Genomic DNA, 27,520 nt, shown 5'->3' with positions numbered 1-27,520 from the left:
GTGATACAGTGAATTATAAGTGACACAATCTGTCTGTAAACAATTGTTGGAAAAATTACTTGTGTCATGCACAAAGTAGATGTCCTAACCGACTTGCCAAAACTAGAGTTTGTGGTTGAAAAAGTGGTTGAAAAACTAGTTTTAATGACTCCAACCTAAGTCTATGTAAAGTTCCGACATCAGCTGTATCTCCATAAAAATAAACATCTCTGCTCTCAAATTAATACTTTGCGTGCGGCAGTAATGTTCTGTTCACTCAAAGTCACACTTGAAACTCAAGTTCAATTTGCGCACCCCCGCTGCATGTGCGCTCGCTGGACCCATTCTCAGCTCACTCCACCATATTTGGTGCTTTCGACTGGTCTGTGCGCTCCCCCAAGACCCATCATCTGCGCTCTCGACTCGTAGGTGGTTGGCCGGAAAGCCGAGGGAGGAGCTGATTTTTGTTGTATATTTTTTTTAAATTTAAATTTTATTTAACCTTTAATTAGGCAAGTCAGTTAAGAACAAATTCTTATTTGCAATGACGGCCTACCAAAAGACAAAAGGCCTCCTGAGGGGGCGTGATTAAAAATAAAAACATAAATAAAATATAAATATAGGACAAAACACACATCACGACAACAGAGACAACACTACATAAAGAGAGACCTAAGGCAACAACATAGCAAGGCAGCAACACATGACAACACAGCATGATAGCAACACAACATGACAACAACATGGTAGCAGCACATGGTAGCAGCACAAAACATGGCACAAACATTATTGGGCACAGACAACGGCACAAAGGGAAAGAAGGTAGAGACAACAATACATCATGCAAAGCAGCCACAACTGTCAGTAAGAGTGTCCATGATTGAGTCTTTTTATAAAGAGATTGTTAACTAACAGGGAAAACATAAAAGTTGAGTAAAGATCAATCTTGTCCTTCTCTCCATGGGCTGATATTTCTTCTGCACGGCAGCCTCGGGGCTATTGTGTGCCCGAATGCAGCTTAGAGGGAACATTGATCATTACACAGGTGCACCTTGGGCTGAAGACAATAAAACGCCACTCTAAAATGTGCAGTTTTGTCACAACACAATACCACATATGTCTCAAGTTTTGAGGGAGCGTACAATTGGCATGCTGACTGCAGGAATGTCTACCAGAGCTGTTGCAAGAAAATGTAATGTTAATTTCTCTACCATAAGCCGCCTCCAATGTCATTTTAGAGAATTTGGCCGTGCGTCCAGCCAGCCTCACAACCACAGACCCCGTGTAACCATGCCAGCCCAGGACCTCCACATCCGGCTTCTTCACCTGCGCGATCGTCTGAGACCAGCCACCCAGACAGCTGATGAAACTGTGGGTTTGCACAACTGAAGAATTCCTTCACAATCTGTCAAACTATCTCATGGAAGCTTGGGGCGTGGATCAGAACACCAGTCAGTATCTTTTAATAAAGTTTAGCTTAATCAATGTCTCGCATGATCAATGAATGATTAGCCTAATTAGCATTCTGCGTAACATCCTAGTTGTTGCATCTTTAGATCTCTCATCTTTCAAAATGCTTAACAGATATTTATTTATATCTCTGTCATACAAACCACTGGCACGTGGTGTACGTTAGAATGGTATTTTCCGGCTACCTACATTTTGGAACATTCTCACGTATTGCTGTGTGCAAATTGCTTAATTTATAATTTGAAGAAATAATAGTTTAGCAACATTTTAAACTAAATGTCTTGATCTGTTCCATCAGTCTTGTTGTGTTTAATAATATAGGCTATGCTGTAGCAAATGTACCTGTCACAGGAAAAATGTTACCAGATACATGCACAGTGCACTGGGCTCCATCCATAGCCTACTGAGATGCACACTCTTTTCTCCACGTGGGACCAACATTATGCTTTGGGAACACCGCCACGCTCTGTGCTGATTGGCTCGTGATTTGCTAGTGTTATAGGAGATCAAACTGACTAGACCATCAGATTCTCCGGGAGAATTTCAACCAATGCCTTCTCCACTAGGCACAGTTGTCATTTCAATGTCTATTCCAAGTTGGTTCAATGTCATTTAATCCGATTTAAAAATATATATTTAAACAAATCACATAAGTGACGATACTTAACTCTTCCAACTTGTCCAGGCATAAATGTATTTTTTAAGCAACAAAATGTCGTTTATAGCTGGACATTGCACCAAATAGTTTTGATTTCTCTGACAGAACCTTAACTGTTCAGAATATACACAGTGTACATAACATTAGGAACACCTTCCTAATATTTAATTGCACCCCCTTTTCTATCAGAACAGCCTCAATTGTCTCAAGGCTTAAAAATCCTTTAACCTGTCTTCTCCCCTTCATCTACACTGATTTTAATAAGGGATCATATCTTTCACCTGGATTCACCTGGTCAGTCTATGTATGTCATAGAAAGAGCAAATGTTTTGTACACTCAGTGTACAGTACTATAGTATTGCTGTTGACTCCTCCATAGTTCAGAGACGAGCCTCACTTGAACCACTCCAATGGAAATCTGCACTGGCTGGCAGTTGGACAGCAAACAAAAGTTTCCAGAGGGTTGTGTTTCACCTCCAAGTCATTAGCACGTGGGTAGGATGAGATGACACTGCTGGAGGGGAGACAAACACGCTCTCCTCATGTAGTGAACTAGCCTGTTACTGTAGCTGTCTGACTGGGCCTGAATCCTGAAAGAATTACTATGCTGCCAGGTTAGCTTGGGTTTACTGATCACTTCAGAGCCCGATAGCTGGACATTGTCAACTGTTCAGAACTGTAGATCAAACTATAGACATGACACATACATGGATCGTGTGAGCACAAGTGGATCAACTATGGCTGTTGCTTTTTATAACGGAATATTATTTTCCCTCAACAAAATGTTCTGTTTTTACATAATTCTTTCAAGAACCATTCATAAATTAAGGTGTTGCCTGGAAACAGCGACATGTTTTTGCTTTAATGCAGTCAAAATTGATTTCCCATTTGTGTGTTAGGTTTGTTTTTGAAGGAAATGCAGCGGCACAGTGTTTTGCATCATGGTGGAGCAATAAGTAAGAACATTGAAATTGTTCTTTGTGGTTTGCTATTACAGATTTCAAATAATATTGTATGATGAATGAAAATAATAATATTTCTATATACACCCGTTTCAATTATTAGAATGAAATGGTTCAGGAATGTGTGATAGTCAGATTTATTTTAAATCAATCTTTACATTGAATATTTAACACAAAATTAAGACAAGGTTTCTATTTAATGTTCTTGTTCCCAGTTTTCCAGCATACAATAAATGTATCTGAAGGTGTCACTAGTAATCTGTATTGACTGAACTTGAACTGAATGACTCATCGTGGTGGAATTCAGTTTAGCTCTAGATAGACAATGATTGATGTCAGACTCCAAAAAGAAGCTACATACTACGTTTAATATTAGTCAAATTCACTTAAATTGATTAGTCTTTAGAGTGACCTGCATTAGGGTGTGCAGCCTCCTTGTATTATGTTATAACATGCAGGGTCATAACTCCAGCCCTTTCTAATCCCTGGGAGGCGCATGTTCCTACGTCTCCCTCTCTTTATATCACCAGTAAGAGCATTTCCATGGTGTGCAGTCAGGGGGGTTGTGGTATGTAGTAATCTGCTCAGACTTAGGTAACTGTTGAATGGGCTGACATTTTGATTTCCTCTCACAGTCAGTGATAATTAGCCAGTGTGTTTTGTATTCAGTAGAAACCTCAGAACATCTGTGAATAGCCTGGGTCTCCGCCTGTGTCTGTCTTATTAAGAAGTGTTGCAACAGTCCTCTGCCACATCACTGACCTTGTTACTGCTGTCTTACAGGACAGAGCAACCTGGTTAGGACTGGGGGGTTGGTTAGTGGTCTTTGTGGTGTTGCGGCAGAAGCCGAGAGCTGCACCTCTAAGGATGGTGTTATCATTTGTCATGTCATTTGGAGCTGTGAATGGACTGGAGCTTCATCCAGCTGTGCTCACTGAGAACCAGTCTCTTCTGGCAATGAGGACATCTCTCTCTGTCAGGTGTTGGAAGAAGGAGGGCACGCTCCTATCAGTCAGACATTAAATTACAATTTTTTCATAGGATTAGGTCCCACATCTTGTTATGAATGTAGTGTAACTCCAATTGCATCAAATGCAGTGCAATCCACAGGACTTGGATGAGGAGGCAGAAGTCAGCGTTTCAGAAATATTCCGGCTTTTGCATCCTCTCCTCTCCATTTCTCCAATTATGAAGGCAACAAAGGATGTGTACAGTGTAATGGCATAGTAGGGTAGTAAATAGACCCGTTCAGGTGGAGGGATATTGAAATAATGGCATTGTGCTGAGGCCTCCCCAGAGAGATAAAGGAGCCATGTCTCACTTAGCCCAGTGCTGTAATGGCACACTGAACAAGATGGGCACACTCTTTCACTGATGCATCATGCTATTGAAATGCAAAGATATCTCTGACAGAGAAAAGCATGAAAGAAGGGATTGTCAGGTCATTCCTAATTGAATTTCCAGCCTTATGATAGACGCATAAACTAATAGCGGTGCATAAGTAATTCATGTTATCAGTAGAAATGGACTGAATAGCATGGGATAAAAGCATTTTTTCTGAACGCTTGCTTGTAATATGTTGGAAAAGATCTAAGAACATCCTTTGTTTGTAGCCTCTTGTAGATAATTAACCCTTTTGTATTAAATCTGTACTTATTTATGCACGTACGTCTCATTTCATAATTACAAAATGCAAAATTGTATTATGAATAACCTTGTCAGTGGTGTTCACAGAAATATGTACAGGCTTTGTAACTGCCATCTTTGTGTGTTTATATGGATACTTTTTTTTTTTTAAAGCCCTATTTCTTTCGGGAGTCCAACTCCTGTTCAATGGGCAGATTAATAGAGAAACATCCCTCTATACATCATTTCAGGCATGGCCATGTCCATTTAGTAATGTTGTGTTGAAGTGTTTTCACACTGCCCTTGTGGGGAACAGCTTCCCAGAAATTGCAGAAGATTGGATGCCATGGAGGCAGTGTTTTGTGTTTTGGCTTCACTTTAGATGGATGCAGCTTCCAAGGGAGAGAACATCTCAGTCAGGACCACACTGCTGCTTGTGTTTGTTTACTGTTACAGCGGTAACATGATCAACCCTGTAGCACCACAACCCCCTGGTGATGCAAACACTCATACATATCATTACATTTCATTACAACACACTGTCTGGCGGCCTCCTTATTTCCCTGCACATACATCGAGGTAGCCCCAGAAGAGCTGGAATTAGAGCAGACAAGGGAGAGAATGACAGAGCGAGACGGCTGCCCGGTGTGGATGTATGCGCCCTGTTTCTGTGGAATCGCATTCATGTCATGGCGTTTGTTTGGAAGGCTGTCCCTGTCCCTGCCTGGAGGATGAAGTCCAGTGTAAGTATAACCACAGTATATTGCTGCATGAATAATCTCCCTCTCCCATCTGCCACTGGGGCCTCGGACAAGCAGTCCCACTCCAGCATCTAGCACGGCCAATTTGTACCAATCACAACATTCTGGCTCCCCTTGCCCCCTCCCTCCCTCCTCCCCTGCATTAGTACAGAATCAGTGGAGCAGAAAGACTGTTTGAGCTGAGACATTGCCCCACATTGTGTACCATCGCAACATAACAGAGCAACCATGTCCAAACATCAGACCCAAATGAGTAAATCCAGATTCTCTTCTTACTGTTTAGTTTTTTTTCTCACAGGAAGAGCTCAACCATTTATACACTCTTCTACTATGATATTAAAAACTCAGCAAAAATGTTAACATTGAGAAACATATCATCAGACTTATATATAAAAACTTGCCCTCTTGTTGCTCATAAAAAGCATAGTTGGTCTATGCTAGAAATCAGGTTACCAGTTTGATGAAATAGGGCCTAAGTATTGTTCCAGATTCCTCTTTCATTTTGGATCAGGTTTAAATCATTGAGAAATGGGAATGAGGTGTGGGGGGGATGTATTTGTCTGCGAGGGGGGCTTTCCCACCGGCCCACACGAACTGGAAATAATCAAGGCTCTGGATGCAGATTAAGGAAGTGATACATTTAAACCCAACAGATGAGTTAATTATGCAGTTTTCATTACAGTGACGTGACTAGTCTCATAGGATTCTGTTCTTTGCCAATTCAACACCACAATGCTGATCTGGAGGGATTTACTTATTACAGAAAACATCCCTGTGTCACACACTAATTCTCATTTAGAATGAGTACTAAATGCATATGTTACTCATATATTATACAAAACAAATAATTATTTTTATGGTTTAGAATGAACAACATAGGCAGTCATCGTTGTGTGTTCCTAAATGCCTATATTTTGAACTTTGGTTGGCTGTGAATATGTATGTCTATGGTTGTCACACACATATGTACAGTACAGTATGTACCACATATGCGTGTTGCTGTGCCACAGGAAAGAGCTTAATATTTTATCACATTAGGTGCGGTAAGCCTCTTTCTACTTCCTAGAGAGATGGGTTCTGGGAAAGACACTTGTGGGAGTGTGGAGGAAAACCTGATATCCTGCTGGGCAGTGAGGAGTATTGTAGCTAGGCATCTCCAAAACGCTTCTGAGTGTCTCTCTTGTCCTTTCCATAAATATATCTGCCGACAGATTCTGAAATGCCAAAAGAGTCCCTTTAAGTTAACATTATTCTTTGTTTACCTTATTGAATCCTCTCCCACTATCTCTGTCATTTACTCCTCAAATCATGCTACTATGTCAAACTAACGAAAGGAGAAGGTATTTTTAAATGATTAATTCAACATCTGATAACCCTTATTTATCTGCGGTAAGTGATTTACTAACTCCGTTCATAATTCTGTCAGGGGGAGAGAAATAAAAGACCACTCATTTAGTGATTGGAATGGAACGTTTTCCATCCCCACCAATAGCAGGAGTTAGTTGTGCCGTGTCAGCACTCGGCACACAAACTAATTGAGTCAAAGCTACGCCTACTCTGTGGGAGATTCTTTAACAGCAGCCCCCACCCCTATCAATCACACACACCCACGCACACACACGCATGCACACACACACACACACAAGATCCTCTAGTGTACTGACATTCTAGAGGAAACATGTTACTGCTATAGTTGCTCTTTACCACAAAGCGTGCTACATGAATAGGATCTTGTTTGAGAAGGCAACTGCTGCTCGGCAACTGGATGAGAATGAGGGGAGGGGGGCAGCTGTGTGGCCATCTCCAGAAAGCCACTTCAATCAGTGTAGATCAAATCAAATTTTATTAGTCACATGCGCCGAATACAACAGGTCATGTTACAGTGAAATGCTTACTTACGAGCCCCTAACCAACAATGCAGTTAAAAAAAATATATGGATAAGAATAAGAGATAGAACTAACAAGTAATTAAAGAGCAGCAGTAAAATAACAATAGCGAGACTATATACAGGGGGGTACCGGTACAGAGTCAATGTGTGGGGGCACCGGTTAGTAGAGGTAGTATGTACATGTAGGTAGAGTTATTAAAGTGTCTTTGCATAGATGACAACAGAGAGTAGCAGTAGTGTAAAGAGGGAGGGGGGGGCAAGGCAAATAGTCTGGGTAGCCATTTGACTAGATGTTCAGGTCTTATGGCTTGGGTTAGAAGCTGTTTAGAAGCCTCTTGGAAATAGACTTGGCGCTCCGGTACTGCTTGCCGTGCGGTGGCAGAGAGAACAGTCTATGACTAGGGTTGCTGGAGTCTTTGACAATTTGTATGGCCTTCCTCTGACACCGCCTGGTATAGAGGTCCTGAATGGCAGGAGGCTTGGCCTCAGTGATGTACTGGGTCGTTCGCACTACCCTCTGTAGTGCCTTGCGGTCGGAGGCCGAACAATTGCTGTACCAGGCAGTGATGCAACCAGTCAGGATGCGTTCAATGTTGCAGCTGTAGAACCTTTTGAGGATCTCAGGACCAATGCCAAATCTTTTTAGTTTCCTGAGGGGGAATAGGCTTTGTCGTGCCCTCTTCACGACTGTCTTGGTGAGTTTGGACCATTCTAGTTTGTTGATGATGTGGACACCAAGGAACTTGAAGCTCTCAACCTGCTCTATTACAGTCCCGTCAATGAGAATTGGGGTAGTAACTCTATTCAGACGTGAAAGTGACATTGATGCCATTTTGAATAGGACATTGTGAATATGTGACCGACTGGCTCAATTCGGTTTTATTTAGCAAAATTAGAATTTGTATTTTTTACTTTGGATAAAAGTAGATACTCAAAGCTAGAAAATGGTATATCATACACTGCAGTTGAGGAACAATGGGAAAGTAATTCTGCTTTGAAAGATGATACATTTGTAACCTCACTTTTGAGAAAATGGCCCAATGTTTTGGTACCTACTGGAGAGCTCTTCTTTGTCTACACCCATTCAGCATCTTTCACACCCTCTTAAGCTTTAGCCTCACCCATCTCTTTAAGGATTCACATGTGAGGCTATGTACTAAACAACCAAATATTTCAAGACAGGCTGGTTTATACTATGGGTGTGTTTGTAAATTTACTATGGAGTGCCGGAGTGTGCTCTGGGCGTTCCTAAACTCAGAGCGTTGTCAGATTGTCCATTCGTAAATTCAGAGCATTTCGCTCACAGAGCATTTAGAGCGCACACTGAACGCTCTGGCCGAGGAGTGAGTAGGGTTGATCCAAGTGTTCTGACCTAACAGCAGCAGTCAAGCACCCAAACTAACTGGCTAACGTTGGCTAGCTACTTCCAGACACAAATGAGAGAACAGCTCACTGACCATTTTACTCACCCTAGCAGAACTGGTTATCCAGAGCGTTGGTCTCTGCAACTGTGCTGCTGGCACCAATTTAATTACACTTTTTTGCCAACATTTACTGACACCGGCCATATTCAACAGGTGTTGAGCATTCGTAAATTCGTCAGTTATTCTGCACTCTGGCACACTCAGACGAGAGTGCTCTGAAATCGGAGTAGATAGCCAGAGCGAATTTACCAGCCACGTCTATCGACAGTTATCGCAGTGACATCATAAACATTCTATTGAAATAGTTACTTGCATAGTGGAGTCTTTTTTTTAGACATGTAGCTAGCTAGCTAAACAATGAACCATAACATTACTACCCTGCATGAATCTGCAGGTAGCAAACCAACCAGGTTCAATGTTAGCTGGCTAACATGAGGCTATAACTAGCAATGCAAAGGGCTCTGAGATACAAATAATATTACTACACAGATCATACACGTAACGTTAGCTAGCTAGCCAGCCAGCTAATGTTAGCTAGCTAGCCAGCTAGCTAACAGTACACTTTAACTTGAAATGAAAAATACTTTCTGACAAAATTAGAAACGTGTAATATCTTACCCGTATACATGGATGGACACTTCTCCCTCTGTCACGGATGCCATGGTTGCCCTTAGTTTGAAGATGTAATCCAGAGACGTGTTTTATACAACAGCCTTCTGTGTGTTCTCTTTTCAACTCTGTCTGCATATTTGCAATCAAATCCCAGAATTTTCTCCATCTCCTTAGCTATCATACTCTAATTCCACTGATTTCAAAACTGGGTCCTCCAGAAAGTGGAGAGCAACACTTATGCAGTCCTACTACGTGATATATTTCAAAATATATTAGAAAGGATTATCTACACATTGACCAGCTCATGTTATAGACAGAAGTGTGCTACATGGCAGACCAATCCAAACTCATGTCCAGGTGTCACGTCCTGACCAGTAAAGGGGTTATTTGTTATTGTAGTTTGGTCAGGACGTGGCAGGGGGTGTTTGTTTTATGTGGTTCGGGTATTGTTCTATGTTTTGTATTTCTATGGTTTTTCTATGTTGTGTATTTCTTTGTTGGCCTGGTATGGCTCTCAATCAGGAACAGCTGTACATCGTTGTTGCTGATTGGGAGTCATACTTAGGTAGCCCTTTTTTCACCTGTCTTTTGTGGGAAGTTGTTTTTGCACTGCTGTGTTTACCGTGCCATACTGTTTATCGTTCATTTGTTTTCTTGTTTTGTTATTAAGTGTCTCAATAAAAGTAAATATGAGCACTCAACCCGCTGCGCCTTGGTCTACTCCATACGACGACCGTTACACCAGGCATGTCCAGCCCACTTATTATTTACCAATCATGGCTAGCAGGAAGGTTGCTGCCTTTTTCCATGGCTAAACAACTAGGTTCCTAATTTAACAATTTTATTCGTATTTACAGATGGCTCACAACTTTGTTATTAAGGCACATGAAAGTTCACATGATCCAGAAGGCATTTCTGCCCCAAAAAAAATCACTTTTATAAAAATAAATAAAAAAACGTTTACATTCAAATGGCACTCCTGTGAGGTAGTGACGGGCAACAAACACCTAGTTTCCTGAAACTAGTCGCATATAAACATGTATTTCTGGAGCTCCATGAAGCCTTTGTACAGCGATCTCCCTATATGAACCCCAGCCAGATTAACCTCAGCAAGATTAAAGAGCTTGGTTGACAACCCTGACAGACTGCCTTTGAGTAGTGACTGACTCCGATAGTGGTTTCCAAGTTGATGGCAGATGGTGTGGATTAATGCTTCCCAAGGTCTCTCTTCTATTAGCTCGGCTTGTGCCTTCCTTCCACCATTTTATTTTATAGCCTTTTTATTGTATCCGCATGTTTGTTTTGGGATTAGATCCCATTATTCTCTCACCAGGTGTATACAGCAGTAACGATCCATCCAGCCATACACAGTAATGAGGAGAAATGTTGATTGGAATAATCCCCATGCTTATGAAATGGCAATTGCACAAATTTTTTCATCAATGAGAAATACTAGCGGACATGACTGAAGGCAAACGAGCATTGTCTTGGGGGTGTGGTTTAATGTGGGTGTTTCTTGGGTTTGTCTTTGTCATTCAATCACAACAAACAAGTGCAATAGTGAGTACAGTGAGGTTAGCTAAACTAGCTTTGCTATAGAGAGAATAAAGTTTTGAAGTTGATGACTTTTCCGCTACTGACTGACTCGCCATCTCAAGATGGTCAGCTAATTCAGTTCTATTTCTAGGCTAATGCCTGCGCTGACATTGTGTTTAGCCAACCTGACAGAAGCTAGCTAGTATAGCTTGGTGATAGCTGCAGCTGGCAATCCAATCTAGCTGATATTTATCTGTTAAATTATATTACAAAGACAACACATTTTCTGCATTAAACATCATATTGATGGGCTTATAAAGACAGTATGCCTTCACGTCACCTAACAAATCAAAATAAGTTGTGTGTAGAGTACAACTTCAGCTGTCTAACCAGAACTAGAATGGAATGTATATTCCTATGGTCTATTTGCCCAAATATAAGGATTTAGCTTTCTAACACATTGATATGCACAGCTCTCTAGGTGAGGTTTTGTCTTCAAGTCTCCAGTAGGTGATGAAGTCCCTTCCATCTATGTAATATTTTACAGGTTATGGACATGTACATTCGTGGCCAAAAGTTTTGAGAATGACACAAATATTAATTTTCACAAAGTTTGCTGCCTCAGTTTGTATGATGGCAATTTGCATATACTCCAGAATGTTATGAAGAGTGATCAGATGAATTGCAATTAATTGCAAAGTCCCTCTTTCCCATGCAAATGAACTGAATCCCCAAAAAACATTTCCACTGCATTTCAGCCCTGCCACAAAAGGACCAACTGACATGTCAGTGATTCTGTCATTAACACAGGTGTGAGTGTTGACGAGGACAAGGCTGGAGATCACTCTGTCATGCTGATTGAGTTTGAATAACAGACTGGAAGCTTCAAAAGGAGGGTGATGCTTGGAATCATCGTTCTTCCTCTGTCAAGCATGGTTACCTGCAAGGAAACACGTGCCGTCATCATTGCTTTGCACAAAAAGGGCTTCACAGCAAGGATATTGCTTGCCAGTAAGATTGCACCTAAATCAACCATTTATCGGATCATCAAGAACTTCAAGGAGAGTGGTTCAATTGTTGTGAAGAAGGCTTCAGGGCGCCCAAGAAAGTCCAGCAAGCGCCAGGACCGTCTCCTAAAGTTGATTCAGCTGCGGGATCGGGGCACCACCAGTACAGAGCTGGCTCAGGAATGGCAGCAGGCAGGTGTGAGTGCATCTGCACGCACAGTGAGGCGAAGACTTTTGGAGGATGGCATGGTGTCAAGAAGGGCAGCAAAAAAGCCAATTACCTCCAGGAAAAACATCAGGGACAGACTGACATTCTGCGAAAGGTATAGGGATTGGACTGCTGAGGACTGGGGTAAAGTAATTTTCTCTGATGAATCCCCTTTCCGATTGTTTGGAGCATCCGGAAGAAAGCTTGTCCGGAGAAGACAAGGTGAGCGCTACCATCAGTCCTGTGTCATGCCAACAGTAAAGCATCCTGAGACCATTCACGTGTGGGGTTGCTTCTCTGCCAAGGGAGTGGGCTCACTTACAATTTTGCCTAAGACTACAGCCATGAATAAAGAATGGTACCAACACTTCCTCCGAGAGCAACTTCTCCCAACCATCCAGGAACAGTTTGGTGATGAACAATGCCTTTTCCAGCATTATGGAGCACCCTGTCATAAGGCAAAAGTGATAACTAAGTGGCTCGGGAAACAAAACATCAATATTTTGGGTCCATGGCCAGGAAACTCCCCAGACCTTAATCCCATTGAGAACTTGTGGTCAATCCTCAAGAGGCGGGTGGACAAACAAAAACCCACAAATTCTGACAAACTCCAAGCATTGATTATGCAAGAATGGGCTGCCATCAGTCAGGATGTGGCCCAGAAGTTAATTGACAGCATGCCAGTGCGGATTGCAGAGGTCTTGAAAAAGAAGGGTCAACCCTACAAATATTGACTCTTTGCATCAACTTCATGTAATTGTCAAAAGCCTTTGACACTTATGAAATGCTTGTAATTATACTTCAGTATTCCATAGTAACATCTGACAAAAATATCTAAAGACACTGAAGCAGCAAACTTTGTGAAAATTAATATTTGTGTCATTCTCAAAACTTTTTGCCACGACTGTACAATCAGCTGGCAGGTTAGATGGAGGTCATGACACTCCATCCTAGATATGACAGAGTTTGCCTCTTGGGTCCAGCAGGCAGAGTTCAATAACTATAGACAGATATGAGATGCAGGAGGATGGCACTCTTCTCATACTGAGTAGCCTACAGAGTAATATGAGAAGAATGCAATTTCTGAACTTAAACATATTTCTAAACAAAATGTTATAACTTTCAGGTGTTTCCGTTCCATGTAAAATAAACCACCCTTCATATAATACTGTAGCAGTGTTCTGCTAAAATAACAATGTGCAAATATTACAATTGTTTACTCTTTTATTGTCATTCACAGCCAATGCAGATCATGTATGGTGTCCAATACCCCCCCTCCATCCACCCTTTGAAAGTACCGTTCGAGTCAATAATGACAAAATACAATAAAAAGTAATGGATGTGTCTGAGTACAAGGTCTTTCCTAGTTCAGACATACAGTTGAAGTCGGAAGTTGACATACACCATAGCCAAATACATTTAAACTCAGTTTTCCACAATTCCTGACATTTAATCCAGTACAAATTCCCTGTCTTAGGTCAATTAGGATCACCACTTCATTTTAAGAATGTGAAATGTCAGAATAATAGTAGAGTGATTTATTTCAGCTTTTATTTCTTTCATCACATTCCCAGTGGGTCAGACGTTTAGATACACTCAATTAGTATTTGGTAGCATTGCCTTTAAATTGTTTAACTTGGGTCAAACGTTTCGGGAAGCCTTCCACAAGCTGCCCACAATAAGTTGGGTGAATTTCAGCCCTCCTGACAGAGCTGGTGTAACTGAGTCAGGTTTGTAGGCCTCCTTGCTCACACACGCTTTTTCAGTTCTGCACACAAATCTTCTATGGGATTGAGATCAGGGCTTTGTGATGACCACTCCAATACCTTGACTTTGTTGTCCTTAAGCCATTTTGCCACAACTTTGGAAATATGCTTGGGGTCATTGTGCATTTGGAAGACCCATTCGTGACCAAGCTTTAACTTCCTGACTGATGGCTTGAGATGTTGCTTCAATATATCCACATAATTTTCCTGCCTCATGATGCCATCTATTTTGTGAAGTGCACCAGTCCCTCCTGCAGCAAAGCACCCCCGCAACATGATGCTGCCACCCCGTGCTTCACGGTTGGGATGGTGTTCTTCGGCTTGCAAGCCTCCCCCTTTTTCCTCCAAACGTAACAATGGTCATTATGGCCAAACAGTTCTATTTTTGTTTCATTAGACCAGAGGACATTTCTCCAAAAAGTACTATCTTTGTTTCCATGTGCAGTTGCAAACTCGTAGTCTGACTTTTTTATGGTGGTTTTGGAGCAGTGGCTTCTTCCTTGCTGAGCGGCCTTTCAGGTTATGTCGATATAGGACTCGTTTTACTGTGGATATAGATACTTTTGTACCTGTTTCCTCTAGCATCTTCACTAGGTCCTTTGCTGCTGTTCTGGGATTGATTTTCACTTTTTGCATCAAAGTACGTTAATCTCTAGGAGACAGAACGCGTCTCCTTCCTGAGCGGTATGCCGGCTGCGTGGTCCCATGGTGTTTATACTTGCGTGCTATTGTTTGTATAGATGAACGTGGTACCTTCAGGCATTTGGAAATTGCTCCCAAGGATGAACCAGACTTGTGGAGGTCCACAATTTTTTTCTGAGGTCTTGGCTGATTTTTGGGGATTTTCCCATGATGTCAAGCAAAGGGGCACTTAGTTTGAAGGTAGGCCTTGAAATACATCCACAGGTGCACCTCCAATTGACTCAAATGGTGTCAATTAGCCTATCAGAAGCTTCCACAGCAATGACATAATTTTCTGGAATTTTGCAAGCTGTTTAAAGGCACAGTCAACTTAGTGTATGTAAACTTCTGACCCACTAGAATTGTGATACAGTGAATTATAAGTCAAATAATCTGTCTGTAAACAATTGTTGGAAAAATTACTTGTGTCATGCACAAGTAGAATTCCTAACCGACTTGACAAAACTATAGTTTGTTATCAAGAAATTTGTGGACTGGTTGGAAAACTAGTTTTAATGACTCCATCCTAAGTGTATGTAAACTTCCAACTTCAACTGTACCTCCATTACCTTGTACCCCTGCACATTGACTCGGTACGGGTAATGCCTGTATATATAGCCATGTAAATTTGACTTATCGTTATTTGTTATTCACTGTGTATTTATTCCTTGTGTCACTATTTACATTTTCTTTTGTTTGTTTGTTACCTTTATCTGAACTCTGCAATCTTGGAAAAGGACCCATAAGTAAGCATTTCTCTGTTAATCTACACTTATTGTTTACGAAGCATGTGACAAATAATATTAGATTGATGGATCCCTGTTGCCACAATGGCCTACTCCTGGGCCAGGGTGAGTAATGCCAACCAGGCAGTGCCATGCTGGCACATGTCCCTTGTGAATTAGCTGTGAATCATAATCTCTGATTGGCTATGTTCAACAGGGTATTTACTGTTGGCTTCCATGACTGAATGGTGACAGTTTTTCTCACTCTCCCTCCCTCTCTTTCTCTGTGATAGGAGCTGGGTTGATCTGTAAGTCTGTAAGCTTTGGTCATGCAGTCCTCTGACTGAAAGATGGGTAGATACTGTTGAAGTCGGAAGTTTACATACACTTAGGTAGGAGTCATTAAAACTAGTTTTTCAACCACTCCACAAATTTCTTGTTAACAAACTATAGTTTGGCAAGTTGGTTAGGACATCTACTTTGTGCATGACACAAGTCATTTTCAACAATTGTTTACAGACAGATTATTTCACTTATAATTCACTGTATCACAATTCCAATGGGTCAGAAGTTGACTGTCAGGAATTTTGGATAGTTATACACGCTCAAGTTTTCTGTTTTATTGTCTTATTTCTTGTTTGTTTCACAATAAAAAATATTTTGCATCTTCAAAGTGATAGACATGTTGTGTAAATGAAATGATACAAACCCCCAAAAAATCTATTTTAATTCCAGGTTGTGTATTATTTTATTTTTTTCACCTTTATTTAACCAGGTAGGCTAGTTGAGAACAAGTTCTCATTTGCAACTGTGACCTGGCCAAGATAAAGCATAGCAGTTAGACACATACAACACAGAGTTACACATGGAATGAACAAAACATACAGTCAATAATTCAGTAGAAAAAAGTCTATATACAGTGAGTGCAAATTAGGTAAAATAAGGGAATGAACCCCTGTGCGGGACATCCAGCGAAAAATCCTATCGCCATTAGCATAACAAAATGTAATACTTTTTTTTCCAATTTTTTTTTCAAATTATATCGTTTTATAGATACACCTCTCCTGAATCGAACCACGTTGTCCAATTTCAAAAAGGCTTTACAGCAAAAGCAAAACATTAGATTATGTTAGAGGAGTATATCGTAAAAGTAGCCACATAGCCATTTTCCGACCAACCACATGCATCACAAATAACCAAAAAACAGCTAAATGCAGCACTAACCTTTGACAATCTTCATCAGATGACACACCTAGGACATCATGTTACACAATACATGCATTATTTTGTTCGATAAAGTTCATATTTATAAAAACAGCATTTTACATCGGTGCGTAACGTTGACTAACTCTTTTCCCTCAAATGCATCCGATGAAACAGCTCTACAATTTACTAAATTACTATTCGAAAACATTTTTAAAATGTAATATTGTCATTCTAAGATTTATAGATGAATATCTCTTGAAAGCACCTGTAATGCCAGATTTAAAAATAACTTTACTGGGTAATCACACTTTGCGATAAAAGGGGATGCGATACTGAGAACAATAGGCTAGCAATACAGGTCAGCGCCATCTTGGAACAATCGCATATCAAATCTAGTCTTGTATACTATTGTCAATAATCCCTTACCTTTGATTATCTTCATCCTTAGGCACTTTCAGGAATCCCAGGTCCACAACAAATGTATTTTCGTTAGAAAAAGTTAATCCTTTATGTTCCATTAGCTTGTTGTTGTTAGCGCGTTCTGAAGGCTGCACCAAAAGTTCCGACGTGCGCGGGGCTACTCTTTCAACAAAATGCTTTTTTTTCTTATTTAGGTTCGTTCAAACATGTCAAACGTTGTATAACATAAATCTTTAGGGCCTTTTTCAACCAGAGCTCCAATAAGATTCAAGGGGGACGATTGCATTGTCTTTATAGACGTTTCGAAAGGGGAGGGTAGCCAGAGGCGCCGGCGTCATAATGGTGATGGCCCTCTCCGTGTGACCACGTTCCACAGCGTGTCATTCTGTCAGTTTTCACAGTAGGAGACTCAAATCACTTTGTAAAGACTGGGGACATCTAGTGGAAGCAATAGGAAGTGCTCAATGAACCATAGCTCACGGTGTGATTAATAGGCAACGTGATGAAGTTGAGTTCGCAATTCAGAATTCCACTTCCTGTTTCGATCTGTCTCGGGGTTTTGACTGCCATATGAGTTCTGTTATACTCACGACACCATTCAAACAGTTTTAGAAACTTTAGGGTGTTTTCTATCCACAAGTATTAATGATATGCATATCCTAGCTTCTGAGTTTGAGTAGTAGGCCGTTTAAAATGGGCACAATTTATTTTCAAAATGCGCTGTGGCGCCCCCTATCCTAGGCGACCGTCAAGAGGTTAACCTCTTACATCTAGACGTTCCGCTAGCGGAACACCTGCTCCAATAGCCAATGATGGGTGACAAATTCCTCAAAAATACAAAAACTTCAATTTTTCAAACATATGACTATTTTACACCATTTTAAAGACAAGACTCTCCTTTATCTAACCACACTGTCCGATTTCAAAAAGGCTTTACAACGAAAGCAAAACATTAGATTATGTCAGCAGAGTACCCAGCCAGAAATAATCAGACACCCATTTTTCAAGCTAGCATATAATGTTACATAAATCCAAACCACAGCTAAATGCAGCACTAACCTTTGATGATCTTCATCAGATGACACCCCTAGGACATTATGTTATACAATACATGCATGTTTTGTTCAATCAAGTTCATATTTATATCAAAAAACAGCTTTTTACATTAGCATGTGACGTTCAGAACTAGCATACTTCCGGTGAATTTACTAAATTACTCACGATAAACGTTCACAAAAAACATAACAATTATTTTAAGAATTATAGATACAGAACTCCTCTATGCACTCGCTATGTCCGATTTTAAAATAGTTTTTCGGTGAAAGCACATTTTGCAATATTCTCAGTAGATAGCCCGGCATCACAGGGCTAGCTATTTAGACACCCAGCAAGTTTAGCACTCACCAAAGTCAGATTTACTATAAGAAAAATGTTATTACCTTTGGTGTTCTTCGTCAGAATGCACTCCCAGGACTTCTACTTCAATAACAAATGTTGGTTTGGTCCCAAATAATCCATTGTTATATCCAAATAGCAGCGTTTTGTTCGTGCGTTCAAGACACTATCCGAATGGTAAAGAAGGGTGACGAGCACGACGCATTTCGTTACAAAAAAATTCTAAATATTCCATTACCGTACTTCGAAGCATGTCAACCGCTGTTTAAAATCAATTTTTATGCCATTTTTCTCGTAAAAAAGCGATAATATTCAGACCGGGAATCTGCATTTAGGTAAAAAGACGAAAGAAAATAAAGCATGGGGTCGACTCGTGCACGCGCCTAAGCCCATTGTCCTCTGATCGGCCACTTACCAAAGGCGATAATGTGTTTCAGCCAGAGGCTGCCTCGATATCATTCAGCTTTTTCCCGGGTTCTGAGAGCCTATGGGAGCCGTAGGAAGTGTCACGTTACAGCAAAGATCCTCAGTCTTCAATAAAAAGAGCCAAGATGAACAAGAACTTGTCAGACAGGTCACTTTCTGTATGGAATCTTTTCAGGTTTTTGCCTGCCATATGAGTTCTGTTATACTCACAGACACCATTCAAACAGTTTTAGAAACTTTAGGGTGTTTTCTATCCAAAGCCAATAATTATATGCATATTCTACTTTCTGGGCAGGAGTAATAATTCTGATTAAATCGGGTACGTTTTTTATCCGGCCGTGAAAATACTGCCCCCTAGCCATAACAGGTTAAAGCTAGTGAGGGAGATGGGAATCTCCAGCTTCAGAGATTTTTGCAGTTCATTCCAGTCATTGGCAGCAGAGAACTGGAAGGAAAGGCGACCAAAAGAGGAATTGGCTTTGGGGGTGACCAGTGAGATATACTTGCTGGAGCGTGTGCTACGAGTGGGTGCTGCTATGGTGACCATCGAGCTGAGATAAGGCGGGGCTTTACCTAGCAGAGACTTCTAGATAACCTGTAGCCAGTGGGTTTGGCGACGAGTATGAAGTGAGGGCCAGCCAACGAGAGCGTATAGGTCGCAATGGTGGGTAGTGTATGGGGCTTTGGTGACAAAACGGATGGCACTGTGATAGACTGCATCCAGTTTGTTGAGTAGAGTGTTGAAGGCTATTTTATAGACGACATCGCCAAAGTCGAGGATCGGTAGGATGGTCAGATTTACGATGGTATGTTTGGCAGCATGAGTGATGGATGCTTTGTTGCGACATAGGAAGCCGATTCTAGATTTCATTTTGGATTGGAGATGCTTAATATGAGTCTGGAAGGAGAGTTTACAATCTAGCCAGACACCCAGGTATTTGTTGTTATCCACGTATTCTAAGTCAGAGCCGTCCAGAGTAGTGATGCTGGATGGGCGGGCAGGTGTGGACAATGATCGGTTGAATAGCATGCATTTAGTTTTATTTGCGTTTAAGAGCAGTTGGAGGCCACGGAAGGAGAGTTGTATGGCATTGAAGCTCGTCTGGAGGTTAGTTAACACAGTGTCCAAAGAAGGGCCAGAAGTATACAGAATGGTGTCGTCTGCGTAGAGGTGGATCAGAGAATCACCAGCAGCAAGAGCGACATCATTGATGTATACAGAGAAGAGAGTCGTCCCAAGAATTCAACCCTGTGGTACCCCCATAGAGACTGCCAGAGGTCCGGATAACAGGCCCTCCGATTTGACACACTGAACTCTATCAGAGAAGTAGTTGGTGAACCAGGCGAGGCAATCATTTGAGAAACCAAGGCTGTTGAGTCTGCCAATAAGAATGTGGTGATTGACAGAGTCGAAAGCCTTGGCCAGGTCGATGAATACAGCTGCACAGTAATGTCTCTTATCGATGGCGGTTATGATATCGTTAAGGACCTTGAGCGTGGCTGAGGTGCACCCATGACCGGCTCTGAAACCAGATTGCATACCGGAGAAGGTACGGTGTGATTCAAAATGGTCGGTAATCTGTTTGTTAACTTGGCTTTCGAAGACCTTAGAGATGCAGGGTAGGATAGATATAGGTCTGTAGCAGTTTGGGTCTAGAGTGTCTCCCCCTTTGAAGAGGCTCTCAGCAGCTTTCCAATCTTTGGGAATCTCAGACGATACGAAAGAGAGGTTGAACAGGCTAGTAATAGGGGTTGCAACAATTTCGGCAGATCATTTTAGAAAGAGAGGGTCCAGATTGTCTAGCCAAGGGGGTGAATACTTTCGCAAGCCGCTGCATTCACATATGCAGTGCCTTCAGAAAGTATTCACACACCTTGACTTTTTCCACGTTTTGTTGTGTTACAGCCTGAATTTAAAATGGATTAGATTGTCACTGGCCTACACACAACACCCCATAATGTCAAAGTGGAATTATGTTTTTTGAAATTTTAACAATTTAAATTAAAATGAAAAGCTGAAATGTCTTGAGTCAATAAGTATTCAACCCCTTTGTTATGGCAAGTCTAAATACCTTCAGGAGTAAAAATTTGCTTAACAAGTCACATAATAAGTTGCATGGACTCACTCTGTGTGCAATCATAGTGTTAAATATTGACTTTTGAATGACTACCTCATCTCTGTACCCCACCCATACAATTATCTGTAAGGTTCCTTAGTCGAGCAGTGAATTTCAAACACAGATTCGACCAGTTACATGGGAAAATATAAAATGTTTTATTTTATTTTTATGTTTAGTTCACATAATATCGTTTAAAAGTATGCATTAAGGTATCTGTAATATAATATGTGTGGCAAAAACAAATGTAGACCTTAATAAATGCATTTCTATAGTTTGCCCCAAAGAAATTACAATGTTGGGGGAGTGCCAAGATGGAGGCACGGTGGCTTCAACACAGCACCATCTATTAGTCATCTAGTGTGTATATATAAATCATTTGTTTACATTCTGCTCTTTAACTAACTGACTGACTGACTGTCTCTGTCTGTTCCACTGCTCCTCTCCATGTTCTCCCCCTAGTGTGCTCAGGGCCTGGGCTTGGACGAGCGCACCGCCACCATGGACCATAGCAGCTGGAGCGGAAGCGAGAGCCCTGCAGACGACATGGAGAGGATGAGCGACGAGGCCGACAAGGGCATGGACGGGGACCCCGAGGGGGTGTGGAGCCCCGACATCGAACAGAGCTTCCAGGAGGCGCTGGCCATCTACCCCCCCTGTGGGCGCAGGAAAATTATCCTCTCAGACGAGGGAAAGATGTATGGTGAGTAGGCTACGAGAAAGGAGGAGGAGAAGAACTCCAACGAAGGCTGTTAGAACTGCGCTATTGTTCACAGAAGTGGAGAATGTGGGAGCTATATTTAGTTAGAATTATTAGAAGGAACACATATACTGTACAGTGTTTCTGGAAGTTAGTGAGAGATGTGACCAGTCAGTCTCTGCTGGAGGCCTTGAGTGCTACAGGAGGGAGGCAGGGGTTTAGAACTAAAGCTAGTGTGAACCATTAGTGGGGAGCAGATGGTCGTATGTCTGCCACCAGCTGCGCCGTACACTCTCCCCCCTCCCCCTTCCCCTGTTTCTCACACACACACACACTCCCTCACTCTCCCTCTCTTCTGTCTGCTCTCATGTAACCTCGTCCCCAGGCTATTTCGCACAGCGCACATAAGCCTCGGATATCAATGATTCAAAGTAGGCCTTAGTGGGAGGGACCATAGAATTCTATGGGAGTGACCTACTGAGTGAAGTATTTGTCATAATTACATTTCTGTGAATCACATGACTGTGAGGTATGGTGAGGGTTAGGGGGGAAGGTGTTACGGCAGATGATTGGTTGGTAGATTAAGCCAATGCCTATGCGCCGGGAGATTCTCTTGCTCTTTCTGTATTGGCTAATGAAGGCCAAGTTTGACAAGTAGGTCCACCAGACTCTTCGAGCATTTGGGCAGAAGTGTCTGGGAATGAGATTAGCTCTCATGCTGTGGTGATTTTAGCATGTAAATCTTGTTGGGACAAAAAATAAAATAATGTTTTAGATGCATGCCAGCAAAGCCACAACACTAAACAATACATGAATTGCACTATAACAGGTACTCCCAAACTGTGTACAGGGCACGCGCAATGCCGTCGGGGTACGCCATATAAATATGAGATTCACTATTCTTCAAAAAAAAAATAATTACATTTTCAAACAGTCCATTTCTATTTTCCAGGTTTTTTTCTCGCCTGAGTAGCCTCGTTTCACTCCCCAAAATAAAATTAAACCATCTAGTGTTCAGCGAAATAACACTACAATGTCAAATAATTAACATCCAATCACATTAACCGTTACTCTCTCACGGGAATTCCACTAACGGTCCGTATGTAGCCAAACGTAGCTGCTGCTCATGTTGGTATCTGTACTGATGGTGTAAAAGCCATGACAGGGAGACATAGTGGAGTGGTAACGCGCTTGCAAGCAGTTACTCCCGACGCCTTGAAATATGTTTTGGACACTACAGTGAAAATCGCAAACTTTGTTAAATCAAGGCCCCTGAACTCTCATGTACAGTGGGGGGAAAAGTATTTGATCCCCTGCTGATTTTGTACGTTTGCCCACTGATAAAGAAAGGATCAGTCTATAATTTTAATGGTAGGTTTATTTGAACAGTGAGAGACAGAATAACAACAAAAATATCCAGAAAAACGCATGTGAAAAATGTTATAAATTGATTTGCATTTTAATGAGGGAAATAAGTATTTGACCCCCTCTCAATCAGAAAGATTTCTGGCTCCCAGGTGTCTTTTATACAGGTAACGAGCAGAGATTAGGAGAACACTCTTAAAGGGAGTGCTCCTAACCACAGCTTGTTACCTGTAAAAAAGACACCTGTCCACAGAAGCAATCAATAAATCAGATTCCAAACTCTCCACCATGGCCAAGACCAAAGAGCTCTCCAAGGATGTCAGGGACAAGATTGTAGACCTACACAAGGCTGGAATGGGCTACAAGACCATCACCAAGCAGCTTGGTGAGAAGGTGACAACATTTGGTGCGATTATTCGCAAATGGAAGAAACACAAAAGAACTGTCAATATCCCTCGGCCTGGGGCTCCATGCAAGATCTCACCTCGTGGAGTTGCAATGATCATGGGAACGGTGAGGAATCAGCCCAGAACTACACGGGAGGATCTTGTCAATGATCTCAAGGCAGCTGGGACCATAGTCACCAAGAAAACAATTGGTAACACACTACGCCGTGAAGGACTGAAACCCTGCAGCGCACGCAAGGTCCCCCTGCTCAAGAATACATATACATGCCCGTCTAAAGTTTGCCAATGAACATCTGAATGATTCAGAGGACAACTGGTGAAAGTGTTGTGGTCAGATGAGACCAAAATGGAGCTCTTTGGCATCAACTCAACTCGCCGTGTTTGGAGGAGGAGGAATGCTGCCTATGACCCCAAGAACACCATCTCCACCGTCAAACATGGAGGTGGAAACATTATGCTTTGGGGGTGTTTTTCTGCTAAGGGGACAGGACAACTTCACCGCATCATTTGACGGGGCCATGTACTGTCAAATCTTGGGTGAGAACCTCCTTCCCTCAGCCAGGGCATTGAAAATGGGTCGTGGATGGGTATTCCAGCATGACAATGACCCAAAACACACGGCCAAGGCAACAAAGGAGTGGCTCAAGAAGAAGCACATTAAGGTCCTGGAGTGGCCTAGCCAGTCTCCAGACCTTAATCCCATAGAAAATCTGTGGAGGGAGCTGAAGGTTCGAGTTGCCAAACGTCAGCCTCGAAACCTTAATGATTTGGAGAAGATCTGCAAAGAGGAGTGGGACAAAATCCATCCTGAGATGTGTGCAAACCTGGTGGCCAACTACAAGAAACGTCTGACCTCTGCGATTGCCAACAAGGGTTTTGCCACCAAGTACTAAGTCATGTTTTGCAGAGGGGTCAAATACTTATTTCCCTCAATTAAAATGCAAATCATTTAATGACATTTTTACATGCGTTTTTATGGATTTTTTTGTTGTTATTCTGTCTCTCACTGTTCAAATTAACCTACCATTTAAATTATAGACTGATCATTTCTTTGTAAGTGGGCAAACGTACAAAATCAGCAGGGGATCAAATACTTTTTTCCCCCACTGTATTTTCTGCACTATGCAATGATATGAGCAGAAACCATGTAATGCTTTTACAACATACAGAAGTGCGCTGGTTATCAAGGAGCAAAGTATTGACACTTAACTTGAAGCTTGTTTCTCAATTTAAAGATTTCTTTACTGACCATAATTTTCATTTGTCTGACCGCTTGCATGATGACGAGTTTCTCACATGACTGGCCTATCTGGGTGATGTTTTTTCTCGCCTGAATGATCTGAATCTAGGATTACAGGGGCTCTTCTCTGTCTGCATTAACAAGGACAACACACAGGTCTTTCCATCATTGTATGATTTTTTTGTGTGAAAATGAACTCAAGCTTACAGACAATGTCAAATGTGATATAGCGAAGCACCTGAGTGAGTTTGGTGTGCAAATACACAGGTACTTTCCCAACACAGATGACACAAACAACTGGATTCATTATCCCTTTCCTGCCCTGCCTCCAGTCCACTTACCGATATCTGAACAAGAGAGCCTCATTGAAATTGCAACAAGCGGTTCTGTGAAAATTGAATTTAATCAGAAGCCACTGCCTTGGCAAATCGTGCCGTTAAGACACTGATACCTTTTGCAACCACGTACCTATGTGAGAGTGGATTCTCGGCCCTCACTAGTATGAAAACTAAATATAGGCACAGACCGTGTGTGGAAAATGATTTAAGACTGAGACTCTCCAATACAACCCAACATTGCAGAGTTATGTGCATCCTTTCAAGCACACCCTTCTCATTAACCTGTGGTGAGTTATTCACAATTTTCGATGAACAAATAAGCTTTTATATGTAGATGGTTAAATAAAGAGCAAAATGATTGATTATTAATATATTACTATTTGAGCCCTGGTCCTATAAGAGCTCTTTGTCACTTCCCATGAGCCGGGTTGTGACAAAAACTTACACTCATTCTTATGTTTAATAAATGTATCATATAGTGTGTGTCTGGCAGGCTTACAATGATTGCAAAAAACAACATTTGAGAGTGTGCCGACACTGGTGCTAGAGGGGGTACACAGCTGGAGGTTGAATGTTTGAAGGGGTACGGGACTATAAAAGGTTTGGGAACCATTGCACTATAACAACGACAGACGGTGCCCACAAACTGTTAGGGCCTACATAATGCTGTCCCAACAGCAGAGCTTTATTTTCAGCACCATGGAGTCAATCCTTACCACTGCTACACCTGGCTATCAGCAGAGCCTTGTCTGGCAGCGAAACAGTTCATTCAGCCTAATTTACAGCCTTTTAAAAAAACATAGCTGATATGGCTGACTTGCTTTAACAAATGTGGTTTCTACTGACAGTTGAGATGTACAAACTATGGCATAAGGGAACGATGAGCGTAAATCTGCAATTTCGATTAAGACATTAATGACCGAGCTAGGACGGACGTAGTCAATAGAACTATTTGCTAAGCACTTTTGAAATGTACAGGGACATATTTCAGAACATGGGCTGTTCTTACAGTGTTCTCCCTGTACACCAAGTCAGAACCGTAGGATAAATAAAGGGGGCATATAAGCAGACAATGAAAGCTCTTACAGTATTCGATGATGATATTTCGATAAAACAGGCATGTGCACCACCAAGTCAGAACTTATTAGGGTGAGGCAGATGGGCTACTAACAGCTTAATACACAACATACACTTAGTACTCATTTCTTAGTTACAGAATACATATCTACCTGGCATATTACATAATTTATGCAGTAGCATACAAGACATTTTTGGACTCACCTTGCTATGCTGTTCTCACTTGAACAGGAAGGTGGCACGGCGGTCCTTCTTGTGGGCAACTTTTGTCATCAAACTTTGTCATCAAAGTCTGTCATTCTCTGAATTTATGTTGCTTTCAAGACAACTGGGAACTCTGGGGGGGAAAAAACAAGGTTGAGTCATGATGTCAGTCATCTTCAGGTTGGAGCTCTAGAAAGAGGCCAGAGTTGCCGACTTGGTATTCCGAGTTGGATGACCGTTCAAAACGTATTTTCCCAGTTGGAGCTCATTTTTTTCAGTTCCCAGTTGTCTTGAACTAACTGAAGTATGAGATTTCGTGCCGTTAAGACACTGATACCTTTTGCAACCACGTACCTATGTGAGAGTGGATTCCCGGCCCTCACTAGTATGAAAACTAAATATAGGCACAGACCGTGTGTGGAAAATGATTTAAGACTGAGACTATCCAATACAACCCAACATTGCAGAGTTATGTGCATCCTTTCAAGCACACCCTTCTCATTAACCTGTGGTGAGTTATTCACAATTTTCGATGAACAAATAAGCTTTTATATGTAGATGGTTAAATAAAGAGCAAAATGATTGATTATTAATATATTGCTATTTGAGCCCTGGTCCTATAAGAGCTCTTTGTCACTTCCCATGAGCCGGGTTGTGACAAAAACTCACACTCATTCTTATGTTTAATAAATGTATCATATAGTGTGTGTCTGGCAGGCTTACAATGATTGCAAAAAACTCGTTTTTTTCAGTTCCCAGTTGTCTTGAACTCACTGAAGTATGAGATTTCCTAGTTCCGAGTTTCCAGTTGTTTTGAACGCGGAAGAAGTCATGCTGGATTGACAGCATGGCCAATGTATTCAACCTTTTCTGGCCAATGGTGTTGCATGTGAATGTTTATCCTTTTAAGCTTGGAAAAGAGACCGTTAAACCCAGACTTGGATCACACACCCTCTCCACTGAATAGCAGGCTAGTGATTGCTTTGCAACGCTTGCAGTTAGTCACTGATTCCTTCCAAACCACTCATTGTTGAATTTATGATTTCCAACTTGTTGTGTAATGCTTATGGCCGATGAGCACCGATACGTTTTATCCATAATTTCTCTTCATATGACAAGGATTGAAAAGGATTTGCCAGAAGATTGTCGTCTTCATTCATGATAATGACAGCTTGTCTAGCTTGCTAGCTAAGATTTTGAAAGTATGATGTCCAATCAATGTTACGGTAGATATAACGTGATTTTGCATCATTTTGTCTGTGGCCAATGACCTTGAGCCTTCTTGGATGGGCACTTCTAATGTAAATCTATGGCAGCAGCC

The 27,520-nt window shown here is 41.5% G+C and overlaps 1 protein-coding gene across 5 annotated transcripts in view; it reads left to right on the top strand.

Annotated features, from left to right (window-relative positions):
- Positions 1 to 27,520, top strand: part of LOC106561460 (transcriptional enhancer factor TEF-1) — a 123,212-nt gene that overhangs the window by 37,293 nt on the left and 58,399 nt on the right. For 4 of the 5 annotated variants that reach the window (XM_014125445.1, XM_014125449.2, XM_014125443.2 and 1 more), the window contains one exon: positions 21,331 to 21,571. In XM_014125445.1, the coding sequence (XP_013980920.1) occupies positions 21,370 to 21,571 (202 nt within the window). In that variant the 5' untranslated portion in view covers positions 21,331 to 21,369. Of the gene's footprint in view, positions 1 to 1,217; positions 1,431 to 21,330; positions 21,572 to 27,520 lie in introns of all 5 variants that reach the window. The other variant, XM_045688370.1, reaches the window with a different exon arrangement.

This window comes from Salmo salar, chromosome ssa10 (genome assembly GCF_905237065.1).
Source record: "Salmo salar chromosome ssa10, Ssal_v3.1, whole genome shotgun sequence".
In the NCBI taxonomy this organism is placed as follows: Eukaryota; Metazoa; Chordata; class Actinopteri; order Salmoniformes; family Salmonidae; genus Salmo; species Salmo salar.
This window is presented reverse-complemented; position numbering and strand designations above follow the sequence as displayed.